At 37.1% G+C, this 24,110-nt stretch overlaps 1 protein-coding gene across 1 annotated transcript in view; it reads right to left on the bottom strand.

The window, feature by feature from the left end:
• LOC118187156 (uncharacterized) overlaps window positions 1-23,361 on the bottom strand; it is a 91,052-nt gene extending 67,691 nt beyond the window's left edge. Inside the window, exon 1 of the mRNA XM_085817909.1 lies at window positions 23,230-23,361. Within this exon, the coding sequence (XP_085674035.1) occupies window positions 23,230-23,251 (22 nt within the window). The 5' untranslated portion in view covers window positions 23,252-23,361. The remainder of the gene's footprint in view (window positions 1-23,229) is intronic.
• Between the last annotated feature and the right edge of the window lie 749 nt (window positions 23,362-24,110).

Below are 24,110 nucleotides of genomic sequence, written 5' to 3'. Positions count from 1 at the left end.
TTACGCAGTTGCTACTTTGCCTTCCAGGCTAGAGGTTTTAATCCTCTTGATAAATTAAACGTATTGTAGTGTTCACAGTCTCTGTGCTACATACGCTTCCTGTTATTATAAGGCCAATCTTATTCTAAAGTTAAATTAGAGTTTAGTTTTATTTTGATATCTTTTAAGTTAGACCCCGAGTGGAGGGTCATTGTATTCCGAAGTACGGAAGTCATTGTATATAAAGAAAAAAAAAATAAAGGGTTTTGTATACCCTTCGTCTGTATCCTGTCTACTTACTACAATTAGTGAACATAGCTTTAGTAAGCTCTCTGTTCTAGTCAGGTCATTGTATGTTTCCGAAGAAGGTTAGAAGAAACATTGAACCTGATAGTGGCGCCCGACGAAGAATAACCATGGCCGAGTTTCAAGAAGAACCTGTGCTGCCTGCAGAAACAGCTCAGAATCCAGAAATGCCAGCTGCCGCCCTGGAAGGATTTGGGTATATTGTCCAGACCATGCGCGCTTCGATGAAACCAGAAGCAACGTTTAATGGAAACTCACAGGTAACCAGTTTTTTGGAAAAATTGGATGACCACTTCATGCTCTACCCCGTGCACGAGTTTCAAAAAGTTACCTTAGCTACCAGCGCTTTGAGGGGCCAAGCGCTTAACTGGTTCAAATGTATCGGCAGAAGTCTCTTGGGTCAAGCAGGAAGTCCCACCTATACCTACGAAAATTTCAAGACTGCCCTACTAAAAGCCTTCCCTGTTGTAAGGGATCGTGCGAAATTAGAAACAGAACTTTTCAGTATATATCAACAAAGAATCGAAAACCTCTCGAGCTTTATTTTAAGAAAAATTCACGTTTTCAAGCTCTTGTATGGAAACCGTCCGGATCCTGAAATAATTCAAGTGATTTTGCCGAGGTTACTACCCCAAGTGCAAGACTTTATTGAATTGAGAAATCCGACTACACTGGAAAAATTATTTGAGCTAGCAATCCAGTTTGAAAGTAGAAGAACGGCGGACGTCGAAAGAAGACGCCAATATCAACAGCGAAACCAATTTGGTACGCCAAGACTACAGCAAACTCAAGCACATGGCTACGGAGAAAAAGCGAATCAGTGGGCAAGGAAACCCGAGCATTCAAAAACAGCCGGCGAACGTCGACAGTTCAATAGCAACCCAGGAAAAAAGTCTCAAGGCCAGTGGAGAAAGAAGGAAAGCACCGAAAGAAAAAATAATTTAAACTAAAACGGATTTCTGCTGACGAGAGGGTGCGGAAATCCGAAGGCCACGAAAACCCCTCTTCCTACAAGTTAAATACAGTAATGGTGAAAAATTTAACTCTTCCGAAGATTGAAGTCTTGGTAAATAATATCCCGGCCACCGCACTCCTGGATACCGGCGCGCAGTGTTCCTGTGTGGCAGAAGTCTTTTTTAGAAAGTATTTTCGCAAATACCGCATATATAATGCGGATAATACAACAGTATTAGCGGCGCAAGGAGAACAATGTAAGTGCGTAGGTAAAGTACCTTTGTACATCCATATCAAGGACGAACAAGTAAAGGTGATGTTTTTTATAGTAAAGAATTTGCAAGCACACTTAATACTAGGAATAGACTTTCTTTCAGACGCACAAGCTACACTGGATTTTAATGAAGCGTCTCTTAAGCTGACGATGAAACCAGTGTGTGTAGAAAAGGTTGAACCGCCAAGGGTAAATCTCGACCACCTGCCTAATGACGAGCAAGATAGAATCCGACAAGTGGTAAGTGAATTTGCTTCCTTATTTAGTGATATTCCAGGATTTACCCAGGTTACTAACCATAGTATTGACACCGGAGATGCATTGCCGGTTCGTCAAAAACCATACCGGTATGATAAGAATAAGGAAAAAATTATAGAATGGCATATTACCGATATGCTACGTAAAAAGATCGTAACGCCTATCTCAAGTAGTTATGCTAGTCCGGTGGTTTTATGTAAGAAAAATAATGATTATCCTTTGGAGCATCCAAAAAGGTGGAGATTCGCTATTGATTACCGTAAATTAAATTCCATAACGAAATATCCGGTATATCCGTTACCGATTATAGAAGAAATTTTAAGGAACATAAAATCAACCAAATTTATGACAACTTTAGACTTAACGAATGGTTATTTTCAAATAGGGATCAGGCCTGAGGACGTGCCTAAGACTGCTTTTATAACCAAGTCTGGCACTTATGCATTTTTGCGAATGCCGTTTGGCCTTTCAGGCGCCCCAGCAACATTTCAGCGATGCATGGACATTGTGTTAAGACCTGTTCTCGGAAAGTCCACATTTATCTATTTAGACGATATCATTATTACTAGTGATAATCTAGACCAACATGTACAGGATTTAAGACAGGTGTTTTCTTTATTAAATGAGGCCGGTCTAAAAGTTAATGTCGAAAAATGCAAATTTGTAGCCCCTGAATTAAAATATTTAGGTTACAAAATATCGCAAAAAGGGATCGAGACAGATGAATCAAAAATAATCGCTGTACAAAAGTATCCGACTCCAAACACGGCAAAGAAGCTCTCTTCTTTTCTAGGACTTTGTTCATATTATAGGTCCTTTATAAAAGATTTTGCGGCTATCGCTGAGCCATTGTTAAAATTAAAAAGGAAAAAGGCAAGATTCTCGTGGACGGCCGAAGCCAATAGTGCTTTCGAAAAATTAAAACAAGCATTAACGCAAGCCCCTGTGTTGAAATTTCCTGAAAAGGATGAAAATTTAGAAATTTCAGCGGATGCTTCGGATTATGCGGTAGGAGCGGTACTCTCGCAAAATCAGCAGCCAGTAGCATTTTTTAGCCGAACTTTAAATCAAACACAAAGAAACTATTCCGCGACCGAGAGAGAGGCACTTGCAGTTCTGTTAGCAGTGCAAAAGTTCCGAGTCTATTTTGGAAAGGCGCCGATAACAGTATATTCTGATCATGCGGCGGTAACTAGATTGTACTCTGGAAAAAATTTATCCCCAAGGTTAATAAGATGGGCACTCAAGCTGCAAGAATATAATCTGGTAATCAAGCATACCCCCGGAAAGGAAAATATCGTAGCAGATGCCCTGTCACGAATTAAATTAGACGAACAGGGTAATACCGTAAAAGTTGCAATGCTGACAGCGTGTACAATAAATTCCCGAGAAACTGTAATAACCGAACTGGGTAAGGATCCTGAGTTTGGAAGTATTTATGAGTATTTGAAGGATCCTGAAAATTTTAGCCACCAAGATATTGTGGCGATAAGAAATAGGGCGGCCCATTACGAACTAATAGATGGTCTATTATTTTATACAAAAACTACGAATTCCAACAACGAATTTCGACCTGTTATCCCAGCTAGTCTTAGATTAAATATCCTGCAAGAGCTCCATGACAGCCCTTTAGCTTCTCATGCTGGTATTCGAAAAACTACTCAACGCGTACGCGAGGCAGTCTACTTTCCTGAACTGCAAAAGTTAACAAGGGCGTATGTCCAGTCCTGCCCAACATGTCAAGCCGTTAATTATATTAATTTCCGCCCGGCCGGGTTTCTAAATAGTATTAAATCCGAATTTCCAAATGAAATAATCGGTATCGATTTATTGGGCCCTTTCCCAAAAAGTCAGTTAAACAAAAGTCGCTATCTCCTTGTTATAGTTGATCATTTTAGTAAATGGACCGAAATTGTTCCCTTAAAACGAGCCTCCGCGAAATTAGTTACCGATTCTATTTTAAATAAATATATTTTAAAATACGGGGCGCCCCTAAAAGTTATATCGGATAATGGTCCTCAATTTGTAAGTAATATATTTGAAGACATGTGCCAAAAACTGGGCATACGTCATTTAAAAATGGTCCCGTATCGGCCGCAATCAAATATAGCGGAACGGGTCAACAGAAATATAGTGAAAATTATCCGTAGTTATGTTAAAAATTTTCATAAAAGCTGGGATAACTATGTCAATGAATTTGCTTTCGCCCTTAGGACCGCAAAACATGATACAACGGGAAAAACTCCTGCTGAGTTATTTCTAGGCAGAAAGATTATAACACCGTTAGATAAACTATTTTATGTGCAACAAAGAGCCCCAGAATTTAAAATGGGTGATATAGAAAAACTAATAAAAGAAGCAAAAAAGAATACAGAAGTAGCACAAAGAAAACAAAAATTGTATTATGACTTGAAACGACGGGGAGTAACTTATAAAGTAGGGGATGAAGTACTAAAAATTAAGCATTCACTTTCTTCAGCACCAGAAGATAAAACTGCCAAATTTTTCCCACGCTTTGAAGGACCATATGTTATAGAAAAAATAACTCACGCTGTTGTAGTATTAAAGGCAAGAAATGGTGAAACCTGTTCCGCAAACATTGACCAGATAAAACCATTCTATGACCGTAATAAAATGCAAATCTTTTCAGATCTTTTGCAGGATCCGGTACGGCAGACACCGCAGGTACAAGTTCCAGAGGTGGGAAAACGACAAGTACAAGGGCAAGCCAATGAGAGACAGAAGCAAGTGAAAAGAAAATTGCCCCGCGGAAAAATTGAAGGTACAAAGAAAAAGAAGCCGTTCCACCGTCCAAAAAACAGAGTTCACGAACACCCCCAGAATGAAGAAGGGAGAAGGACGACGTATGTGGAAAAGACCGGGAGAAAGGACGGCAACTATAACCCGGCTGTGAAACGGAAGATTGACTCATCCGACAGAACTCTCCGCAGCAAAAGTCGCCGAACTGCGGAAGGGCCATCAGCGGCGGAGGAAAAAGTACAAGAAAAATTTGAACGGCCAACAACGAGGTCCAAGCAGGATCACGACAGAAGTTTCCCGGTTCCACCAAGACCAGCTGCCTTCAAACGGCCAAGACCACAAGCAGAGGACAGAAGGAAGATGTTCAAGGGTGGCCGTAGTGGTGAAAAACGGAAGCTTCCAGAGGAAAGCACTGAAGGGCGAGCCCGTACAAGAAGGAGGATCAACCAAGCTACGGTCTGCAGCACCTTTAAAGACTGGGCCCAGAAAAGGATGTCTGAATATTACAAAGATAAGTAAAATTTTGTGTTACTTTACAAACTTAAGTTAATCTTTCATTCTTACTGCAAGTGGCAGATTTGAAGAAGTTTTACCTCATGCGAGGTCTACCTTTATCGCCAAAAGGGCGAGAAATGAGTTGTGACCGATTTTCTTATTATGTTTTTCAATTACTCGCGCGTAAAACTAAAGTTGATGTATAATAGCGTTGTATAAAGACTTAAATATTGTATAAATTTTATTTAAAACATTCTAACAAGAAAGAAGTTTTAGTCTGAAAGACTTTTTGAAATGTAGTATTATTTCAATGTAGAAAGAATTGGCACTTGCTTTGAAAAGAATAGAAGTTAACAATGTACTACTAATGTATGTTTTCAAATGTGTAAAATTAACGGCATCTTGATATGTTCTTGTATACATGTGAACTGTTATTTTGAATGTTTAGAAATAACGTGATATGGTAAAAGTGAAAGTAATGTTAAAAAATTTGTTATTCGTGTGACTGTAAAGATTAAATCATGGTGAATATGTGTTAAAGGTTGAATGATGTAGTTAGGCTCTCTGACGCTACACTTTAGAGTTAGCCACTTTCAGAATAGTACCTCAGGGTCTAGAGTTGAAATTAGGGTGTGTTAAGAGGTCTCGTATGTTGAATTTTAACACGTTAGTGTTTTGATTGTAGGAGGAAGTGTTGAACACATAGACAGAAACACATTCGTGTTTGGTGTTTTTACAACACATGTCAGAGAGCACGGGGAGAGATAATTAAAATAGTCATGAATGAAATAAGAATGTTAAGAAAAGTATATTCTATATGTTATTTGCAATGTCATTCTGTAACATTTCATTAAACTAGTTTTCCTTCCAGATCTCTGGAAGGAACCAGAATTGAATAAAGCTCCTGTTTTGATGCAGTACAGATGAAAAAGAAAAAAGATTGTTGTATATTCCGGGAGCTGCTATTGTAACAAATTTCTTTCTTTTAAAATTTTCTAGTTTCTAGCTAAGTTATGTTTGTAAAAGTTTGGCCTCGCGTTAGTTTCTAGAGCTAAAAGTTTTCAACAAGGTCGTTTTAGACCTCAGTTTCAAACTAATTAACTCTGGCGGGAAGTATGTAAGGATCTTAAGTTTTACTAACGTTTATTTTATTTTAAATCTTTACTATCACTTCTTATTTTCTACTTCCGGCCAGAATTATAAGCGTGAAGGAGTTTATGCAAAGTTGTCTGGCGAACGCCAAGTATTTAAGTGTGGCCTTTTTGCCAAGCAGGAGAGAGGAAGCCGTGAGTTCGAAGCAGGCCGCTTACCTTAGAAGTTACGCAGTTGCTACTTTGCCTTCCAGGCTAGAGGTTTTAATCCTCTTGATAAATTAAACGTATTGTAGTGTTCACAGTCTCTGTGCTACATACGCTTCCTGTTATTATAAGGCCAATCTTATTCTAAAGTTAAATTAGAGTTTAGTTTTATTTTGATACCTTTTAAGTTAGACCCCGAGTGGAGGGTCATTGTATTCCGAAGTACGGAAGTCATTGTATATAAAGAAAAAAAAAATAAAGGGTTTTGTATACCCTTCGTCTGTATCCTGTCTACTTACTACAATTAGTGAACATAGCTTTAGTAAGCTCTCTGTTCTAGTCAGGTCATTGTATGTTTCCGAAGAAGGTTAGAAGAAACATTGAACCTGATAGTGCAACACACACTTAGTAACTCTTTTACTTTATTTAAATGGTCATTCGATGTTATTCATAATTATTTTCTTTCGCTTCAAGAAACATTTTCAAGACATGCATTCATTAAAGGAAAACAATCGTATTTTCTTAAAGTATTATACTATAATCATTTTCTCAAAATGTTCGTCGAAAGATAAATCAACAAGTACAATATTTTATTTTATGTAGAATAAAACATTTAATAAGGAACAACAGCACTCAAAGGAAATAAAAATAATAAAAGATTTGACGTAAACACATCATAAATCATCGCTAGTCTAAACATTTCCGCGGGGGAAAAACATCTGCTGCTGTAAATCAGAAGCGAAATTCTAATAAATTCCAATGAACAACGTCCATAAATATATTCAAACTTTAACATCAAAACATGTATTCAGTGAAACAATATTCATAAATTAATTTACTATGCGCATTAACATTTTAAAATAACAAATTACAATTCAAGAAATAACGTTTGGTTAACAGAAAGCCGTTTGCTTTCGTTTAATACTCTTAAGTAGTCTCAATAAATGAGATTTCAGTAAAGAATTTATATTTGCTTTAAGAAGCAGCTTATAATAAATAATCAGTTTAAAAGAACTTTAAACTCAGATTAAACGATAATGTAAACGAAACTTATCTTTTCCGTTGAAATTGTCCAGTTGATGATTCGATGTGCTAGCAGCACGGTATGACAATTTTAATTCCAGAATTGGTTTCCAGAATATTTGACCAGTAGTCCACACCTGAAAAGAAACTGAGCCGATCTCCAGCAACTAAAAGTTAAATTCGGGAGTAAGAGCTTGTTAAAGCCAAACAGAAATTCTAAACATTTTGTTGCGCCATTTTGGATTCAAATTTAGTTGGGCGCCAATGTGATGTAGCCGTTCCTCAATAGACACTAATGCCGGCTAGCTTTAAAAGGATTTATTAACAGAGCACACAGGAACGGTTACAAACAAAAGAAATATACATAAAAATGAAACATATACCAAATGGAACATCAAACATTGAGAATAACATAACATAGTAAGCTATCATCATGGCGGCTGGAGGTCGACTGACGTTTTTTCATATCGCCACGAGATGGCGTTTAAATAAAATAGTTCGGTTACAGTTCATGACATGAATAAAATAGTTCAATTACACTTAAATAGGTCTGTTACAAGTGTGGAAATTCGCGTGACTCTTAAAATAAGATAAATTTAATGAAGTTCGTTCGCGACTTTCGATTTGCCGTTTTAGGAATTTTACGAGGTCTTCGACATTAAAACTTTCTTCATCTGCTTTCTGAAGAGGAAAATCAAAGGGTTATATTCTGAGAGATACATTTCATTAATAAAGGATACATTAAACTTCCGTATGATTCAGTTTTAATTCCTATCGAATTTAGCGACCTTATTTGTACGTTACACGTGTCATATAATTCTCTCAAAGCACGAATATCATTAGAGCTTCTGACAGGTAGTAAATTTAATAGTTTATTATAAGGAGATCGATATAATACGGAGATCGTTAGTAATAAGGAGATCGTTTCGCCCATATCTTTTTTTTAAAGATTTTTAAACGCTTCCTCGTAGTTTTCTTGCGATAAAGAAAACCCTTCTACCGTTTTTCAAGCTGCACCGCCTAATAGGCTAAAGCAAGTACTTATCCACTTAATATAGTTTTTCGTTTTGATTTATTGCCGTGTCTAAAGAATTGTAAAATGTCTGCCACTCTTCAGCGTTTCCATAAAATTTATCAATTATAAGTTTTAGCAATTTAACATTGTAATCAGAACCTTTATTAACATCAGAAATAATAGGTATGTCATTACTGTCATGACAAGAACCATTAGAAACTAGTGAATTATTGCTATTTCGTTTTTCTTTCAATAATTTTGTGCCTCTGAAATTCCATTTTGAAATTTTTTCTTCGTATTCCAAGGCACTTTCGACTCCGGTTTCAATGTCATTAACAGCAGTTACAGTTTTAATTTTTTCATCTAACGATTTCAAAGAAATAGCTTTTACTTTTTCAAAGAAATTTCCCATGCTTCTTCTAGGTCTTCAATTTTGTTGGTTGAAATTAAGGATTCTATATATCTTGTTATTTTAGTAATGGCTGAACGACTAACTTTCCGTTCTTTCTTAAATTTTGTTAACTGTTCAGCCATTTTGCTAACGTTGAATTTCACTTTACAACAAAATAAGTTGAACATTAAATGACATGAAAATAAGTCAGAAAGGTAAGGAAAGTATTTCTTACCTTTCTCAAGACTCACTCACGTGTTTACTTGTGAACTTCGAAGATTCATATATCCCACTTCTGACACCACCGTCATATATTACTTCTGCGTGGGTTCTGTATATATATATTTACTAAAAAATATTGATTATATTATCTCCTAATATTAATTTTAGTAGAAGTATCTAAAAAGAGTGAACCCAGAGGTAGGAAGGAGGATATTTCTACTAAAATTAATATTAATATAATGAATGTTTTTTTAGTAAATGAATTATTATTACCTTACTTTGAAGCTATTACGCAAGTATTAGAATAACTCGTTTTCGAACTAAGTGAATTTTAAGATTATATATATATATATATATATATACTATATATATATATTTGCTACTTAAGATGGACGTAAACGTAATGTGGGCACTGCATATAAGAGATATTTAACGGCACAAATGCTTTATTGACACACAAACAAAACAAATAGTTAACACAAAAATAGAAATAGTAATCTCTTCTAATGTAAGTATAATGTAAATCTCTTCTAATGTAAGTATAATGTAAATCTCTTCTAATGTAAGTATAATGTAAATCTCTTCTAATGTAAGTCACGTGAGGCATTGAACGGCGTTTTAGGAGTTGCGGAATATTAGGGAAGGTATAGTTTCGAATTCTCCATAATTTCTGCACAACTGCTAAAATCTGTTAAAAGGAAAATGTTGCAAACCAATCATAATTTGGACTGATGATTGCTCTCGGTCCAAATTATGATTGAACTATAAAAACGGTTAACAGAAAATCCTGTCTTATACAGTCAGAACGTTTCTCAGGTATTTTTCATTCAGTGCGATGTAATGCAACATGAAAAATCGAAAGAGACAAGCTATGCCAAAAAAGAAAGAATGCAGGGACAAGCCTGTTTAACATTGAGTAAATACGTGTCTCGGTAACTTCGCTAGATATGCCAAAATGGGAACGATTTTGGCAAATAATCTTGCCGCCAAATTTAGCAAAAAATTGCAAGAAGTCGCCAAATTTGGCCAACATTTGGTGTCTATCGCAGTTCTGTCCACGGAACTACCTGCGTACTCCCCATCGCAGATGCTTTTCGGTCGCGACCGTAGTCTGCCTTATGAACTCTTTTTTGGTTACCCTTTGGATGGGCCTTCATCGTCCGAGGAGTATATCCAAGATATCCAGACACGGTTTGAAGTAATCCACATTGTACGGGTGCAAGTCAACTTGGCGACGGAGAAGATGAAGACTCAGTGCGACACGAGATCTACAGGACACAGATTCAACGAAGGTGACAAGGTGGTGTTTTGGAATCCTATTTGAAGGAAAGGATTTTCTCCTAAACTACATTCACCTGTGGGTGGTCCTTACACAGATATAAGTAGGCTAAGTGACGTCATTATTCGGATCCGTAAGTCACGCAATTCTAAGTTTAAAGACGCTGATTAGGAGAGGTTACCACAATACTGTGACCATACTACCTACTCACCAGTGTCTATATAATGTGAGTGAGTGATTATGGCGCAAAAACCAGAGATGATTATGACGCGCGAAACAAAAGATGAGATGATTACAATTGATGACATTAAAATTCAATAAATAAAAAACAAGTAGATAAATGTACCAAATCCAGAGGATGAAGTCATATAAACACAAGTTAAAAGCACATATTAAAATTCAAGACACAGTCTTCAAAACAAATTACATTTGGTAATAAAAGCCAATCTCTTTTAAATAATAAAATAAATTAGAATTGACCTCTCTTCCGATTAAACGGTCGAGAGGTAAGTCGCAGCTATTAAAATATTTCTGGCGAAGACTATTAAAACATGGACACTCAATTAAAATATGACGAACAGATAAACAAACATTATAATTAAAACAAACAGGCTCATTTTCAGCATTAAGAAGATAGTTATGAGTGACTCTAGTGTGACCAATTCTGAGGCGAGTCAAAAGAACGTCCTCCTTACGATTTCCAACAAAATCCCAATGCTCAATTCTAGGCTTGACGTTTCTCAACTTGTTGTGATGCTGAACATCCCAAAATTGCTGCCATTTTTTTCGGACCTTTCCCTTGATGACACTGCAGATATCTCTAAAAGGGATAAGGCGACTGGACAGTTCAACAGCAGATTTGGCTGCGATATCTGCAAGCTCATTTCCCTTTATTCCAGCATGTCCAGGAACCCAGCAGTACAGGACTTCATAACCTCGAATCGTTAAATTTATATGAATTTTGAGAACATCCACTACCACAGGATTCTGAGTGTTGGGAAAAGCTTCCAAGGATTTAAGAGCACTATACGAGTCTGTGTAAACTATGAACTTTTTGTGGCAGAGCTTTGAGATGTACAAAAGACCATAATATATTGCAGTTAGTTCAGATGTTAGGACTGAGAAAGCATGGTGCAGGCATCTGCCCTCTATGTAATTTTCAAATACAAAAGCCATCCCGACATGATCATTTGACTTTGATCCATCTGTGTATATCGGATAATAACTGCTATATTTGTGCCTGTGCTCAGCAAAGAGTTGTCTGTAAACAATCTCATTAGTGCTTGCTTTCACGTGATGTTTGAAAACATCGAGAAGCTGAATCCGTGAATTTTCCCAAGGTGGGATTTCAAAGTTCTGTACTGCTTGGGGGCGCATATCAGAGAGGGAATGTTCCTCAATGATAGGGCGAAGTCTTAAAGGAAAGGTAGCAACACAGGATGGACGTGTTTCAAATAAAGTATTACACTCATTATCAAGTAAGCACAGCTTATTGGGATGTTCAGGTTGGGATAAGATATTAAAGTATTGTAAAAGGGACAATTTCTCACGCCTCAGATAAAGTGATGGTTCGTTAGAGTCAACGTATAGGCTCTGTACAGGAGAAGTCCTGAAAGCTCCTGAACAAATCCGCAAACCTTGATGGTGAACAGGGTCCTGTTTTAACAAAACAGATGAGCGAGCGGATCCATAAACCACTGAGCCATAGTCCAGTCTAGAGCGGATAAGCGCTCTGTAAATGCGAAGCATGGAGCAACGCTCTGCACCCCAGGAGGTGTTCGCCAACACTTTTAAAATATTTAGTGTTTTTAGACACTTCTTTCTCAGGTTTAAAACATGAGAAAGGAAAGTCAATTTCTGGTCGAACGTCACTCCTAAAAATTTCACTTCGGGCGCAACTGGAATAATTGTACCATTTAGATAAAGCTCAGGTTCAGGATGGAGACCTCGCTTCCTACAAAAGTGCACGCACACAGATTTCTGTTTCGAAAAGGTAAATCCCTGTTTGTCTGACCATTCTTGGATCTTATTCAGAGCCATCTGCAATTGCCTCTCTATGTATCTCATGTCCGCTCCTCGACAGCTAATCTGTAAATCATCTACATATAGTGATCCCAAGATGGTAGGAGGAAGTTCTTTTAATACAGAATTTATTTTTAAACTGAACAGCGTTACACTAAGCACACAGCCTTGAGGCACACCCTCTTCCTGTTGGAAAACATCCGAAAAAACAGAGCCAATTCTTACTTGAAAAGTTCTACTGTTCAAGAAATTCTGAATGAAAATTGGTAGGTTGCCGCGCAAGCCACTCTCGTGAAGATCCCGGAGTATACCGTATCTCCATGCCTTATCATAAGCTTTTTCAATGTCGAAGAATATCGAGACAAGGTGGCTTCTTTTTACAAATGCTTTTCGAATAGATGTCTCTAAGAGGAGCATGTTATCTACAGTTGTTCTTCCCTTTCGAAAACCGCTCTGATAAGGCGATATAATATCATTCTTTTCCAAGAAGTAGACTAGGCGGCTGTTTACCATCTTTTCAAACAGTTTGCATATGCAACTGGTAAGGGCAATTGGCCGATAGTTGGAGGGATTCCTTGGATCTTTCCCTGGCTTAGCAATGGGAATGACAACAGCTCTCCTCCATGCACTGGGAAAAATACGCTCCTTCCACACTCTATTGTAAAGCGTGAGAAGGGCATTCAGTGACTTATAGGACAGATGCTTTAGCATTTCGTAGTTCACGCCATCGAGACCCGGAGACGACCTATGTGTCTGTAACAAAGCTCTCTTTAACTCTAGCACAGTAAAATCTCTATTATAAGGCTCAAATTTGGAAGAGTTGAAAGCGATGGGATTTTTCTCAGAGCGTTGCTTGATAGAAAGAAATGCAGGTGAATAGTTTCTGCTGGAAGAAACGGCAGCAAATGTCTCACCGATAGTATTCGCAATTTCTTCTATGGAGCTAATCACTCGGCCATCTTTTTCCAGAAAGGAAAGTGAGTGGTCCTTATATATTCCGCATGCCTTTCGAACTCTTTCCCAAACCCGCTTACTAGGCGTAGAGGATGTTATTGAAGACACATATGAAATCCAGGAATCCCTCTGGCTTTGCCTTCTTACTTTTCGTGCATTTGCTTTGGCTCTTTTAAATGCTATGAGGTTTCGCAGAGTAGGATATCTACGAAAAATACCCCATGCTTTTTTCTGTTTTTTCAGTGCTTCATGACAGTCGCGATTCCACCAAGATTTCGTATATTTTAGTATTTTTCCTGATGTTCTAGGAATGGAGAGCATAGCTGCCTGAATAATAGTATTTGTAACAGCATCAACAGCATCATCGATATGCACATCTTCTACCATTTCCTCTGTCAGCTCTGCGGAGGAAGAGAAGAGTTCCCAGTCTGCCCTATCGAGTATGAATCGAGGGGACCTCGACATGGGGTTTGCTCCTCTTCGTGCAAGAGATATAAAAATGGGATAGTGATCGCTGTTGTAAAGATCATTTCCCACACTAAACGTGCAAAATGGCAGCAGAGATGGTGAACAGATGGCAAGGTCGAGAGCATGGAATGTCCTTGAAGGCTCGTGGAAGTAAGTATTCTGCCCATTATTCAGGAGACAAAGGCTATGATCTTCGATCATCTGCTCAATTTGTCTTCCACGGCAATTTGTATCTTTACTACCCCAGAGCGGACTATGGCCGTTAAAATCTCCTATTATTATGAAAGGCTCAGGCAGCTGCTCTAAAAGATCATTTAAATCTTGCTGATCAATGTGCTCATTAGGAGGCAAATAAAGAGAAACGACTGAAACTACAATATGAAAGTTTACTTGTACAGCGACAACTTGGAGAGAAGTCTTCAAAGGAAAGGAACTTGAGGGATAGTCCAGTGAGGTTAGGAGACATACACCTCCACTGGCACGCTCACCTGCAAGATTATCCTTCCTGACGAGAGAAAATCTCCGAAGTTTTGCATGTTGATCTGGTTTCAGATTTGTCTCTTGTATTGCCAAGCAAACAGGATGATAAGCATTGATCATAGCTTTAATGTCAAGCAAATTTCGGTGGAAACCGCGACAGTTCCATGAGATGAGGGTGGCCATTATGACTAGTGTTGTTTGTTCTTTCTGTGTTCCTTTTTATTTTTGCGCGGAAGTAGATTCTCGGGAACTTCCATTCCCTCCTCCACTTCCATACCGTCTGAATCTAGAGATTCAGAATTCATGGCATCTACAGATGGGCTTCTATTTTTGGATACTATTTTTGGAAGCACAGTTTTTGGTTTGCTCGAGATTGTTACTTCTTTATTTTGTATGACATGGGTTGGATTTTCCTTTTTGTTGTTTGCAGGCTGCTGGGTTTTATTTGGTGGAGTCTGTGAACTTATGGAAGTTTGAGTGGCTATTGTGCGTGTTGATTTAACGGCGCCGGCATATAATTTGTTTGACTGAGGCTGTGTGTTTTGAACTTGTCTTCTAGCTTCGGCATATGAAATGTTTCTAGAGACTTTTATGGTCTGAACTTCCCTTTCTAATTTCCATTTTGGACAGGAACGGGAAAATGCTGGATGGTTGCCCTTGCAATTAACACACAGTGCTGCAGCGGTGCAATTATCGCTATCGTGGCCAACCGACGAGCATCGAGCGCACGTCAGGGTCCCACGACAGGACATCTTGGAATGGCCAAAACGCTGGCACTGGAAGCATCGCATGGGGTTTGGAATATAAGGTCTTACGGGGCAATTTAAATATCCAGCCTTAATATTCTTCGGCAGATCAGGCGTGTTGAAGGTAAGGATCACGTGTTTCGTATCGATCAACTTACCTTCTTTACGCATCTTGATCCGCTTTGCACCACAGACATTTTGGCTAGATAGCTCGGATGCGATCTCTTCTTCGGGAACACACAGAAGGTCGATTTCCGAGATTACACCACGACAGTAATTCAAGGTCTTATGCGCTGTCACAGTGACATTCGCTTGCCCAAGTTTGGTTACTTGAAGTAAAGAAGCAGACTGGGTGGCTGAAATCGTATCAACAAGCAAGTCTCCAGAGCGGAGACGCTTTATATTTCTCGGCTCACCAATACAGGAATGAATATACTTGTTTATTACAAAAGGTGACATCTTTTGCAGCTCGCCAGAAGGACTAGACATAACAAGAAAACGGGGACTACTATTAGGATTATTTGAATTTGCATCTGTCCGTATTTTTTTTTTCAGTAGATTTTTCGCAATTAGAACTTTGAGCGACTTGAGTGACTTCGAAGTCTTTGATCAGAAAAATTTGTTAATTAGCCATATTTAAGGAAAAAAGATTCGGGTCCGACGTCCCCGCCCACCACGGAGCCCAACAAGGGAACACAGATTCCTGTGTTAGGGCTAGCCGGACCTATACGCAATCTGAAGCCTCACAGTCGGCTTTCCCGAAAGCAGGTACTCCCGAGAGCTTGACCCCCAAGCCACTGACACAAGGACTATTGACCAGCCTATTGACACCCATGAGGACGGCTAAGGTGCCTCCCGTTTAGCTGAAGCAGAGGCCAAAGCAGTGTGTTGGGGACAGTACATCGCCCCTCAACTACCAGGACCCTCCTTTCCAGCGACACGGGTCGCATAGGGTTGGAATTGGGTTGCGCTGAAAGCATCGCATAGGGTTTGGAATATAAGGTCTTACAGGACAATTTAAGTATCCGGCCTTAATATTCTTGAGCAGATCAGGCGTGTTGAAGGTCAGGATCACGTGTTTCGTGTCAATCAACTGACCTTCCTTACGCATCTTGATCCGCTTGGCAGCACAAACCTTTTGATCAGCTAACTCGGAGACGAACTCTTCTTCTAAAACACACAAAAGGTCGATTTCCGAGATCACGCCTCTACAGAAATTAAGCGTTTTGTGCGCTGACGCAGTTATAGACACCTGTCCAAGTTTGGTTTGTTGTAAACGTGAAGCAGACTGGGTGGCCGAAAAGGTATCAATAAGCAGGTCTCCCGAACGGAGACGCTTTATGTTCCTTGGCTCACCTATGCAAGAATGAATGTATTTGTTTATCAGGAAAGGAGACATCTTTTTAAATTCTTCAGAGGCACTGGTAACAACAACAAAGCGAGGACATTCAGTAGTTTCTTTGGCATTTGCATCGGTACGAATTTTCTTGCTCACAGATTTGTCAATGATTTCAATATCTTTATTCGTGTCGTTTGTTTCAGGTTTTTTTTAAATAAATAAGGAAGCCATAACTGAAAAATATAAGATTCGGGTCCGACGGCCCCGCCCACCACGGAGCCCAACAAGGGAACACAGATTCCTGTGTTAGGGCTAGCCGGACCTATACGCAAACTGAAGCCCCACAGTCGGCTTTGCCGAAAGCAGGTACTCCCGAGAGCTTGACCCCAAGCCACTGACACAAGGACTAGTGACCAGCCGATTGACACCCGTGAGGACGACTAAGGTGCCTCCCGTTTAGCTGAAGCAGAGGCCAAAGTAGTGTGTTGGGGACAGTACCTCGCCCCTCAACTACCAGGACCCTCCTTTCCAGCGACACGGGTCTACACGCACGGCAAACACGTGGGCAGTTTTCTCGCCACTCGAAGACTAGAGACAAGGGCTGTTCCAGTCTCTCGTGACGAGCCCCAAACTCCGTAGAGAGAAACCACGAGGGAGAAGAGAAGGGAAAAAGTTCCAGCAAAGAGGAGAGGAGACGGAGAAGAGGATAGATCACTGGGGCTCCAGGATCGTGACACCCGTCTCACCAAGAAGATGATCCCCTGAAGGACTAGGGTACCTCGGGATTGCCACACCCGTACTCACAAAAGTGAGCCCCCTGAGGGGGTCTATATAATGTGAATCGTATACTAAGACACTGGTCCTATTTGTATATGAATTTGTAAGTTTACAAATTTGTTTATTGTTTAGGATTTGATTTGTTTTATGTCATTTATTGAATTATTGTTTGTTTTAGTTATTATTGCATCATTTGTTTAGCTATGATTATGGCTTCCTGTCAAGAGATTGTACTGCCCGGAATATGCAGAACAATGTTACGAATTTTGTACGGAAGGGAACAATGTTACGAATTTTGTACTTAGGTAATTTTAGGTAGTGCTGAAATATCTCTTGACAGCTTTTTCTTTGGCTGCGCTTTGAATTGCGTTGTGTTTAAGGTTCACAGTGGTTTGAAGTATAACTGCTGATTCTAATTTGTAATATTGTGTAGAGTTGTATGACTATTTATGTGGAAAGCATGAGAACTCTGACGTATTTCCTTTGATAAAACAAATTTTATTTGCCTATCACCGGACCGGTGTACACTCAATCTACAACGATCCCGTACGCACGGAACAATATATATATATATATATACTAGGAAAAGTTTAAATTCATTGTTTAAAATTTTCTAATATCAGAAATATTATATTTTGGAAGTTCATTTAAAATTATTGTTTGAAAGGCAATTTTACTCATGTGATCTGGCGTGTAATTGCGTTTGTTTAAGGTATTCTTGCATATTTTTGTCTTTTGACGCAAATAAAAGTACGTGAAATTACAGTTGCTTAATAAATACAAAAAATCTGATGTGTACACCACATGACTTCCTTGTATTGGAATATTAATTTATACGCATTTTTTCTTGCATTTCATTTAAACTTATTGGATTGAATTAAATCTACTTCGCCGACAGCGCATAAACCACAATAGAATAAATGCATTCTTTAAAATTCACTCTAGTATTTGTTTGCCATAGCGACACTCTGGCGCTAGATTCACTTAACAGTAATGATAATTATATAACAGTTAACTTATATAATAATTATATAACGGAAACTAAGTTAACTGTTATATAATCTAATAATTATATAACAGTTAACGTATATATTTCGTTCATATTATAACTCATAATGCACAAAATTTATATCATTTAAAGAATAGAATTATCTAATCGTTGCCACATGTTCTATTCAAATACTATAATAAAGCTAGAATGATGTATAAAAGAAATTAAGCAAACAAAACAAAAAAGAAACAGTTTTTCACAGACGATTGAGTATTTCTCATTTAATTAATTCAGTTCTCACTTCGCGAGAACTCAAAATATCTATATTAAAAATTACGAAGTAAATCTCAAACACTTATTTCCTCGAAAAAATTCAAGAAAGAATTAAGCATGATTTAATTGGCAAGTCGTCTTGAGCACAATATGTATTTATAAGTGTGTCTTTTGTTCAAGTTATTTCCATCAGCGGGGATACCTGGCCGATATGCTAACTACCCAATGGACCGGCTGCCTCGCTGTCGGTGGAAAGAAAGAAAGAATAAATGAATGCGTTATCTTTGCTGTTGCGGAGCTAAGTTTCTCTAGATTGGCAACAAATCCCCTTGTCTCCTGTTTCAAATGTAAACATTAATGGCCGCCATATAAAACAGGCTTAGCGGCAATTAAACAACTTTAAAATTGCTGATAATTCTAAAAATATTGCACACAGATTTACTAAAGGCATAAAATCCTTAACCGGAAGATAAAAAAAAACATAATTCAATCATTTTTAAAGCAAAAAATGTACAATTTACAAACATATAAGAGTAAAGAAACTGAGATCACTGAGCCGGGTAACAGAGTGGATATATATATAAATATATTTATATACCTTTGGTGCGGCCGATTGCAACCAAAATACGAGGTGCACATCTACATGTTATAGCAGTCTAAATATACAAAATTTCAACGTTCTGAGTCTACTCGTTTTTGAGTTATGCGAGATACGTACGTAAGCACATACGTACATACGTTCGTACAGACGCCACGAAAAATTCTCTTCAGAATTAATTTTAAAGCAGTTTTATAATTTTTTTCAAGGAAAAGAGTATTTTATTCTGTCCTTACGTACAGATATCACGCAAAAACATCGTTAAATTGTATTCGATAGCGGTCAAAATGGATATTTTCTTTGAAATATGCTGCCTGAAACTTTTCTCGATTACAATACTTCCTTTTTACTACGTACAAGGAATTAAAAATGAAGCTTAATAAATTTCAAAACGAAAAAAACAAAATTAAAATAAAATGTAAAAAAAAATAATCTAAAGGTTATTTCTATTGGCTTGATTCTCTCTAAAAATAAAGCAATAAAATAATTATATGACTACTTGACCACAACACACATATTAAAATATTAACGGCAAGTGCAATTGTTTAGTGTTGTGGTCAAGAAGTCATATAAGTTTTTTATTTCATACTTTTTAGTGTGAAACAAGCTAACAAGAACAGCCTTTAGTTTTTTTTTTACATTTTTTTTTTTTTTTTTTTCTTTTTGAAATTTACTAAGCATCGTTTTCTGTATTTATTAAGCATCAGATGTTTTAATAAGCAACTGTAATTTCACCCACATTAATTAAATTTTGTTTAATCGACTATTTTTGGAAATTAATAATCTTTTTTTTTATATTTAATATCTGATTATAATCACTGTAATCATAATTCATTATTTTTTGAAATTCTTAACGTTTTGTTTTTATTTAACATCTGATTCAGCAAGCAGTTTTCAGCTCGGTCATTATACTTCATTAGCTAGTAGCGCCCTCATTCTATTAATGAGACGCTACACGAATCTTTCTGCGTGTTATTGCACACAAGCATATTCGTCAGAATCTAGTTTTTTTGACAGAGACTTGTGACCTAAAAATACCCATTAAAAATTAGTATACGTTATATATGCCCTTTAATTAGTTGTGGATTAAAAGGGATTTCTCTGTAACTAATGAACTGTCCGTCCGTCAGCCCATCTTGGTAACATAACATTATGGCATCCCTGGAAGATACGATAAATGAATGCCCCTTCTTTATTGAAGCATTTTGACAGGAAATGGCCTAGCTTTGCATAAAAGAAACGTATTCTCTTAAGTGTAAACTGCCAGTAATTTTCAGGATGACAGAGCATAAGTTAGTGGAACAGCGATATTCATGTTGTTGCCATAACCCTTTCCTAATCAATATATCAAGTTCAGTGGATCAATTACATAATTATGCTATTTACTTGTCGTCAGTATGCTAAGTTCTTTTTCATGTAAATTTCGATCCTTTCCTTTTAAATATTTACCCTGCTAAATTGTGCACACGTCTTCTAGACCTCCAGGACACTCCGAGTGTTGTAGATTATTCTTCATTAGAAAAGGGATAGGTGTGATCTTCGTCCGCAAGTTCAGCATGATTATTGCAGTGCAATTCCTGCACTCTACAGTATTGCAACTGAGATTTAAGCTCCTTAGCTGTACTGAAAGATTCCGCTACACTAATCTCATCATCCATATAAAAATTTTTAAGTAAGACTGGCGCAGCTAATGGAAAATTTCAATTTTTAATTCATTCAATCGACAATTGTGAGTTCTCATAGCTAAGTATGGCGCACTAACTGTACCGTAAGTCATAGTATTAAGCTCGTAGATTTTCACAGGTGCATCACTTTCTTTTTTCCATAGGATTCGCTGCAAGCATATCTGTTCAGGGTTGATTTCAATCATTCTATACATTCTTCTAATATCTGCCGTAAATGCGAATGGGTACTTTCTAAATCTAGGCATGATTGAAAAGAGATCATCTTGAATAACCCCTCTCTTACGTTGTAAAGAATTTAACTAAATTCCATTTGATGTTAAACATGATGCAGTAAACACTGTTCTCAATTTAGTTATTCTTTTTTGAGGGCGATATACACCATGAAGTGGCATATAGTACACTATCCTAGGTTCACTTTTCTCTTTAACCTCAGTCATATGCCCTAGCTCTTCATGCTCCTTTAAAAAGTACTGATATAGACTTAAATATTCAGGGTCTTTAACTAACCTTTTTCATAGGGAATTTAATCGTTCAAGGGCAAAATCTTTTGAATTTCCTAAGCAAATAGGATCTTCCATTATTGGCATTGCTACAATGTATTTTCCTTCTTCATTCCTCTTATGAGTTTGCACATAATGTTCTTCACATATTGCTGTTTCTTTATTTTTGGAATGGCTGTTTCAACATTTTCTATTTCCCAAAATTTCCTCATTGTTTGTTTCAAATTAGCCGTTGTTTTTATTAACCCACAATGTACGCGGCTCTGTTGTTCTGATGCAACGCTTCCCGACACAATAAACCCAAACACGCTGTTTTGTAAAATAAGACTCGAGTTTTCGTAGCGAATCTGTTGAAACTTATTTCAAAGAAAACCTCAGCTCCTAGAAGCATCTCTATACGTTCTGGAACATTAAACTTCTCATCGGCTAATTTTATGTTACAAAAATCTTGGATTTTAATATCAGTTTTCCTTGAAAGATCTTTATTGCTGATGCATGCAGAAACTCTTTTTCGAATTGTAAACAAGCAATCATTTAATCCGGAAATCGCGATATTTGCCTTCTGTAAGTACAGATGGAGCCTATTCCTAAAGTCTCTGCTTATAAAGGATGAAGTACTGCCGCCATCAAGTAATGTTTTGACTTGATGTAACTTACCCATACCATCATTAATAAAGCAAATAGCGGTGCTCAAAAGAATATTTTTGGTTTTGTTTACACTAGTCGCTGTAAACAGAGCACTACCGCTGTTAGACTGGAAGTCTGGCGCTAGTAGGGGGGGGGAACGCACTGGAACTACTCGCTGTTTCGTTTTTTTTTTATTATTTCTTTTTCTTTCGATGATTTATTTGCTACTGAAAAATGCAGTGTCACGTGGTATCTTTTCCGACAAACGGAACACGAAAACTTTGATTTGCAGTTTTTAACAGAATGACTTAATGCTAGCCAATTAAAGCACAATTTATTACTTTTGATTATTTCATCTCGATCATGCACAGGTTGTTTCAAGAAATTTAGGCATTTGGCCAAAAAAAGATTTTCCTCACAAAGAACACTCTTTGAGCCTTTCACATCGTCAAGAAAAAGCTTTCGACGTTTTGTAATTGTTGGGAAATATTTGAAAGCTGTTTACACTTTCGGTAAGGGATTTCCCGCGAGATGTGAAAAATAAATCTGCTTCCTTTGCGATTTGTTGAGACGGAAACCAACTTTCAGCTTGCCTTACAGAAATATGGGCTGACGTTTCTCGATCTAATGTCTCAAAAAACTTGTCTCATGTTATTAACTGCTTCAAAGTTTCAAATTCAGACACTTTCCTCAATTTTAATTAATATTCAAAATTTGTCGTTAATCGCGACACGAGCTGCACGTGGGACTCATTTAGGAGTTGAGCCTTTTTAAAGTTCTCTAAAACAATTTGTGGTGTAGGTTCGAATTCTTTTAGAACAATAGCTTTTATTTTTTCATAGTCACTTATATACTCATCTCTAATACACACGATAATGTTCGAAGCCCTTTCCCCTAACAAGTTTAACAATATTTTCGCTTTAGATTTTTCAGGCATATTTTTTATCGCGGAAGCTCTTTCTAAAGACGAGGGGAAAAATAACTCCAGTTTTCAGGTTTACTTTGAATCTTCAATGTTAGTGTTCTTATACTTTTAATAAGGGAATCTAAAGAATCAGACTTTTCACCTTTTGTTTTGTTTTGATCATTATTATCACTTTTGCTTTCAGCTCGCAAGCGAGCAATTTCCAGTTCTGTTTTACATCTCTCCAATTTAATTTGTTCTAACAGTAATACTTCAGATTTACGATGCTCTACTATAGAATTACCCAATTCTATGACCTAATTTGGATCAGATTCAAAAGCTTCACTACTTTTAATCGCTAGATTTAAATCTGCAACAGTTATCTTTTCACTTAATTCTATATTCAGTTCTAAAGCTAGCAGCTTTAAATCTTTTGCACCTTTTATCATTATTATACCCTTAATAAAATAACACGGGATAATAAAGTAATTGTTCTTAAAATAGTCTTAACACAGTACATAAATATTTTAAATATTTTCTCAAAACTCTTTTATACAGTATTTCTACAATATAATAGCACTTTATTTTTTAAATCGAAGCTGCTGACTTACTCGTTACTTGTAAATAACTCATAATCCATAGAGCTCTAACCCAGGATGGACCACATGCACTGCACAATAATAAATCCTCACTTCTGGACTGTAATTATATTACACTTTATTTTATTAATTTACACCGTTCATGGCCACTCGAGGCCACGACTTCTCTCCAACGCTCTAACTCACAATCTCATGTCACAAACTCCAAGAGCTCAAGGCGCATGCGCAGACGCTGCGCAAGCGAAACAGTAAAGTTATAAATTAACGATAACCTTTAAACTGACTTTACATATTTTTCTCATTTTTCGGAACCTAGAAATCTGTGAAGCAGTGTTTTCCAGACTTCCAGGTTCATGACCCATATACATACAGTTGGCAGTCATCGTTATCCACATTGCATTTAATTGTGTTGGGCGAGGAAAGAATGAGAAAAAAATATCCCAGCAGAAAGCAAAGTTGTAATGAAAAAATAATAAATAATTTATAATTAATTATAACTATTTTGTCATTAGCTAGCGATTAATTAAATAACAGTATTAATTGATTTATCGTTGATTAATGATTTATTAATAATTATACATAATTTTATAAGAAACAAAACAGATTTCAAAAATATTCACGTTTGATCAAAAATTTGGTGGTCACTGCTGTACTTTGTTTATCAGTGTTACATGCTACATATTCACATTTTAGATGAAAAGATTATAATACTAGAAATGTAATTTAAAAATTTATATTTAAGATAACTTTTTTCTTAAATAGCAGTCTTGCATATTGTTAAATTAATAAAAGGATATCAGCTTAAAAAATTGTAATATTTCTTGTTTTTCAATTTAGGTAACAATGTTAGCATAAATTTAGGTATTTTGCATAATGAAACTCGAAAGGCATAC

Source organism: Stegodyphus dumicola, chromosome 6, assembly GCF_044657685.1.
Source record: "Stegodyphus dumicola isolate Sdum_Otavi_A_Nest chromosome 6, ASM4465768v1".
In the NCBI taxonomy this organism is placed as follows: domain Eukaryota; kingdom Metazoa; phylum Arthropoda; class Arachnida; order Araneae; family Eresidae; genus Stegodyphus; species Stegodyphus dumicola.
Note: the sequence above shows the minus strand (reverse complement) of the source record. Positions and strands in the feature narration are given on the sequence as shown.